General features: G+C 32.7%; 1 protein-coding gene across 1 annotated transcript; it reads left to right on the forward strand.

The window, feature by feature from the left end:
* The first annotated feature begins 493 nt into the window (after nucleotides 1–493).
* LOC133831268 (uncharacterized) lies at nucleotides 494–2,535 on the forward strand. The gene is made up of 5 exons (XM_062261509.1): nucleotides 494–609; nucleotides 709–812; nucleotides 1,143–1,214; nucleotides 1,797–1,940; nucleotides 2,071–2,535. The coding sequence occupies exons 2-5, from the start codon at nucleotides 810–812 to the stop codon at nucleotides 2,323–2,325; spliced, it is 474 nt and encodes a 157-aa protein (XP_062117493.1). The 5' UTR covers nucleotides 494–609; nucleotides 709–809; the 3' UTR covers nucleotides 2,326–2,535.
* Nucleotides 2,536–6,131: the final 3,596 nt, after the last annotated feature.

Consider the following 6,131-nt stretch of genomic DNA (forward strand, 5'->3'; position numbering starts at 1 on the left):
TGTTTTCCTGGTGTGCCCTTTTATGTTGTGCATCTTTACAAGGATTGATAGTCATGCCATAGAAGAAGTCCAAGTAGTGTTGTTCCATCTCAGATTGGTCCAATATCGAGAGTTGGAACTGACAGCTCGTCTCTTGTTCGAGATGGAAGGGTCTGCACTAGCAACCCTCTTGCTACTTCTGGATTGGCCCAATCCTTTGGCATCGGCTCCTTTTGGATTGGCCCGATCGTCATCATGGGTTGATATGAATGGAGGAGGTATTTTTTTCTACCAATTATATGCCAGGACAATCTTATTTGTTGGAATACATGTTTCTTGTTATATTTGCGTAATTACTTATTAAATGAACTGTTATAAATAGGCCATGTGATAAATAAGCTTTTAATGGTCTTGCTTGCTATTTGTTAGAAGGATCATTTTTACTATTGCCTAGGTTATAATACAGATGATGACTGTCATCTTTTTATTTTTACGACTTGCTTTATCAATAGAAAAATAATATTAAATCTATACTTATTCAGGGCTGAGGCAACTAAAGATGATAGATTTGGAGCTTTAAGTAGGTCACAGTATGGTCTTGTTGACCTTGCAGCTGCTTTATTCTATCGGGTAGTTATTTCTATTCATGTTATAAAAGTTGTGATTTATGTCAGATTTCCTGAGATAAAGATTCAGGTAAGAGGTATCTAATGTGATTTTGCTTCTTAGGCTTGTGTTAACAGAGATAAGCCATCATCATCTGAGAAGCGGGTGAAGAGAGAGCATGCTGATGCACGTTTAAGAGAATAGCTCAAAAAAGGAAAGTGGCTATGGTAAATCATAAACTGATTTATTTGGCAATATCAAGTTTCCTTTTTTGTAATTGTTATTACTTTTTATAAACAAAATGCAACAATTCTCCCCTTCCTTAATTTAGGAGTCTAATAGTTTATGAGTTGTGTGATGTGAACATTGTAAAATATATTAAGGGAAACTAAATATATAAATAACCACCTTGATTACCAGTTTTAGATGAGCTTGGTAATTAAGACATCAATACCATTACATTCTAATAATGTAGTTACAGGGCATATAAAGCTTGATACAAGAAACAAAGGCTGTATGTATAATGTGTTAAATCAACTTCCTTCATGTTGATGCAGGGGGATTCCCGAGACATTTTGCATCTTAGAAAAGGCCTCCTGAAAGCAGTTTTGGGTCATCTTGAGTGGCAGGTCTATTTCTTGTTTTGTTATGCCCGGGATGGTTTTGAAGGGGTTGAGACACAGACACAATAATTTTTTTTTATACATAACTAGAGAAATATATGACAAGCAGTCCTTTCCAAAAGAAAATAAAAATACTATTATAAGTCTCTTAAATCCAGCAATGTAAAGATTAGATGATACACTGAGCTCCATTAATAAAGAAATTGTAGTTTGGCGTTTTGATTGTTTAATGGTAGTTTATGCTGGTCATTCTGATTTACATATTGGTTAATATAGAGGACGAGCTGGAAAAACCTCTTTGCTTATCTGGGTCCTGGATTTCTTGTCTCTATTGCATATAGTCTAGTAAAGCATGCCACCCTATATGCACCAGTTTTTTCTGGCTGCATACTTGATATTTCTTTCTGTATGTAATGAATTAGATGCTAATTTTTTTTTAGCAAAAATTATTTGGTGGGTTATAGTAGCAATATCAATTTTTAACTTCAGAATGTTTGATTAGAAAAGGTATTTTAAACACTGTTGGAACTGCAAAAAGAAATTCTGAAATTGATTTGCAATAATTCATTAAGATATTTCTGTTGGCAGCCTACACAAGAAGGATCTTGGAAGCATGAAGCATATTTGTTGTTTCCAGTTCATTTGGATGGAACATTGTTGGACAATGCTAACACTATGAAAGCTAAAAAGGAGTTATTCTCAACCACCGATGTTCTTCATATATTTCGACAGGTAGATAGATATGTTTCTTTAGACTTTTTAAATTGAGTTATGTTATCACCTGTGTTTCAGTTCCTCGTCTATATGATACAATGATGTGTACTTATAGTGAAATAGTTGAACCTGAAATTCTGTTTAACAGCTTTGTGCAGGACTCGAGCACATGCACAATTTAGATCCACCATATGCTCATAATGATGTCAAGCCTATTAATGTCCTCATAACTCATGGGAAAGGACAACCACCACTAGCCATATTGATGGATTTTGGCAGTGCTTGGCCTACAAGGAGGCAGATTCAATCTCGTTCTGAGGCACTACAATTGCAGGTGTTTTTTTTGTTCCCCCAGTCGAACACACACACACATGCAATGCATCAGTTACCCTACTATGAATGACATTCATCCAATGCTTTGGTATTTGTATGAGATCCAAGTTTATTTTTTCATAGTCTTACGAGATAAAAAAATATTGAATTTTTTTTAATTAATGGCATATTTGTGAAGACTTGACATGTGTTCATGTTTTGAGGTTTTCTATCAAGTTTTTGCATTTTTAGTTACTATTTGGATAGCCTCATTTAAAAAACTTATCAAATTACAAAATGTTTGAATTTTTAATTTGTACAATTTAAAAGTTCCTATTGTTAGAATATGCCGAAGTAATGGAGGAATGGACATAGATTTCATCTTTCATTAAATATTTCGTACTTGTATTGATGGTGGAATCATTGCTTGCTGTGTAGGAATGGGCATTTGAGCATTGTTCAGCACCTTTTTGAGCTCTTGAGTTGTGGGATTGTCCAAGTAATGCAGATTTCGATGAGAGAACTGATATTTGGTCATTAGGATGCACTTTATATGCGATAATGTGATAATGTTTTTTACCATGTGATTTAAGATTTATTGGTTTAAGTTTTCGGGTCTTTGTCTCCTGAGAGCTATAATATAATTTGATGACAGTGTTGAATGTTTTAAACTAATTTGTGGATTGTTAATACAATGTTGAATGCTTTTTACTTTTTGTTATTTGAAAATCAAGTTTATTTGATGATGCTAGTATATATTAGAAAGCTAATTTTAATTATATAAATAAAAAATAAAAATATAATAGAATAAATTAGTGTTATATAAATGAATATATAATGAGAATTTAAACTTATCTAAATATTAAAATAATACGAAAAATATGTTATAATATCTATTACAATAACACTTTTTATAAGTAAATAATTTTGTTATGCAAACTTCATTATATAACACAAAAAATGTGTTATACTAAAGTGTAGTATAACACAAAAAATGTTATGCTAAAGTGTAGTATAACACAAATTTATAAGTATTTAAATGTGTTATATAATCGACTATACATAATATAATTAAACACTTTATTAAAATAACAAAGAAAGTGTGTTATCGTTGACAGTATAATAACACATCTGTATAACAATGATAAAATGTTATGTAAAGTACCCTGACCTACGATAACATAGTCAGTCTTAACACATCAGAAAGTGTTATGGTATGTTTTGATAACACATTTTTGGTGTTATTAAAAGCATTTTTTCTTGTAGTTTTACTTGTGATTTTTAAATAAATTTAATCATGGCTGAAAGTTTAGTTAAATATTTATAAAAATAATCATTGGAATTTCACATATAAATTTATTCTATTTTAAATTAATTCTTTAAAAATAACACAAGTAAAAATATATTTTTCCACATCTAAACTAGACTTTTCTCACATTAAATTTATAAATTTGGTAATTAAATTATAATGTTATTTTCTAAGTAAACATGTTAAACTATAAGTATTTATATAATTTTTAGTCTTTGTTATTTTATGGAAATTAAAAATGATTAATGGAATAATTATATATATATTTTAATGGTTGATTAAATTATTTTTATAAAATAAAAATAATGCTTTGGAGGATTAATCTACTTGAGAATTTTAAAGAGATAAATAATGGTAATCAAAGCATGTTACAATTTTGTTATTTTCATAACGATAGAAGTAAGACGCGTAGAATTATCGTTTTTAACACCACTTTTACACAACGTTCCCACGTATGCATGTCGCATGCAATTTCACTTTTACGTTAAAAAATATGTCTACTATGCTACCATATAGTTTTTATAGCAAAACCATGCATGTAATATAGGTAGAATGTGCATTATTCTTTTATGACCTTATGTGTAAATATGCTTTGTTTGGATGTTGTGAATAACTTTCACCATGTGTGCATGGCCCATGCACACATGGGTTATATGACCGGGCAAAATAGAGTTTATGCGATGCTAAGGAAGGTTATTTTGATTATGGTATAGGCTCGTTGTGAAGTTGTCATTTTACCTTGCTTGGACTTGAGGTAAGGAAGTTTGATAGAATTTTGTTTGTTTATGCTGTGAATGGTAAGATCGTTTGTATGAATGAGAATGTAATGATTTATGTGTTATGAATTATGAAATGCTTTGTTATGATGATATGACTGGATTGTATGTCATTTAGAATGTTGTATGACATGAATGGATGTTAGCGTGATGAACGCGACATATCATAAAGGGGTTGCTAAGGATATGATGACGTAACCCGAGTTACTAAGGATATAAAGACGTAGCTCAAAGGGCGGAAGCGCTGAGGTTATTCAAGGACAAGAGATTCTGTTTACCTCCAAGGGTGACATGGACAAGTTAGCGGGCCATGTTAACAAGGATATGATGTTATGTGATGATGTTTATGTTTATGTGTACAATATTGACGCTATTATGACAATTATGCTATGATGTATGAAGATGTATGAATGTGAATGTGTTTGGTTGTCATTTACTTGTTTGTTGTTTGTACTTCCTTACTGGGCTTTTAGCTCACCCCTTACTTTCCATTCCTGGTAGCAAATAGGTTTCTCTATGGCACGCGTGGTGATGTGGGGAGTTCTATCGTCGTGGTGTGTATGGCGTGGGGGCATCCTATGGATGAGAAACGATCAATTTAACTGCCATTTTCTTTTAATAATGTTGTGTTAATTTGGACTTTCTAAACTTGTCAGTGGGACTTGAACTTTGGTTGTTTTAAGAACTTTGCATGAAAACTTCTATTTTTCTTTTTAAACTATTGGGGCCAACTTGCATGTTTTTAGCAAGACCCCACTGGGATTTTTATAATAAGTGGCTTTTCTCTTATGAACCTAGGAATATGTGAATGTTTTATAAAGCATTAGATTAGGGCGTTTTACAAGATACAAGGGTTAGAGAAACTGAAGGAAGGACTCAATCATTCCGCTGCGTATAATGTAAGTGTTCTTATCATTGTTTCTGTTTGAATTCAATTTTAGAAACATGTTCTAGGTTGTCTCATATTAATTTGTTTGATATAAGTTCTAAATGAAAATAAACAAGATCGTGAATAAGTTTTCCCAACAGTTTTTTTATGAATCATTTATGTTCTTATGGGTTGGTTTTCATGGTATTTTTGGGTTAGGAAAAGTTCTTAAATTTTCTAGATACACAAAAATATTAAGCCATTTTTGAACTTAGGAATTTTGTAATTTATTTTTAAATTCTGAAAAACAAATTCTGGTGTGGCCCGAGCTCGAACCCTGAGGCCCGAGCCTACACCCTGGCCTCGCGCCTAGTGCGCTTGCACACCCCGTAGCCCAGCGCGCCTGCGCACACCGTAGCCTTGTCCCTAGCACGCCTGCACCCCTGCGGCGCAGCGCCCCAATGCGCTTGCACTCATGCGGCCCAACGCACCTGCACCCCGCCCCCTTGCCAACCACCCACAGTCTGCTGCCGCCGCCCACCATTGACACACCCATTAGGGGTTATGGCATGCAAACCCTAATGGATGTGTAATTATTAATTTGGGCAATTTTAAGCCCAATATAATTAAAAATGTTTTAATTATAATTTTGAGTTAATTGTGGTGAGTCCAAATTCCAATTGGGCCTCAATAACTTGTTGGGTATTAAAAACAAAAGTTTGATTATTTTAAAGTTGTTTAAAATAATTAAAAGATTATTTAATTCATAATGGATAATTAAAATGGTAATGACCGATAGAGTAAAAGAGAAGGTCCAAGATCAAAGGAGTTGCTCTTCATTAGGCTTTAGTTAGTTTAATTATTTTTGTGTATTCTTTTGCAAGCGTTGTAATTTTCTAGAAATACCCAAAGCACCCAACCAACATTTATTTATTTGTTTGAAC

Source organism: Humulus lupulus, chromosome 1 (assembly GCF_963169125.1).
Source record: "Humulus lupulus chromosome 1, drHumLupu1.1, whole genome shotgun sequence".
Lineage (NCBI taxonomy): Eukaryota > Viridiplantae > Streptophyta > Magnoliopsida > Rosales > Cannabaceae > Humulus > Humulus lupulus.

Bases quoted from the DNA above. Each gene is read 5' to 3' on its own strand.
- LOC133831268 (XM_062261509.1), top strand. The intron at 1,215-1,796 runs GTCTATTTCTTG...TTCTGTTGGCAG, and splicing joins TGGGTCATCTTGAGTGGCAG to CCTACACAAGAAGGATCTTG. The intron at 1,941-2,070 runs GTAGATAGATAT...TCTGTTTAACAG, and splicing joins TTCTTCATATATTTCGACAG to CTTTGTGCAGGACTCGAGCA.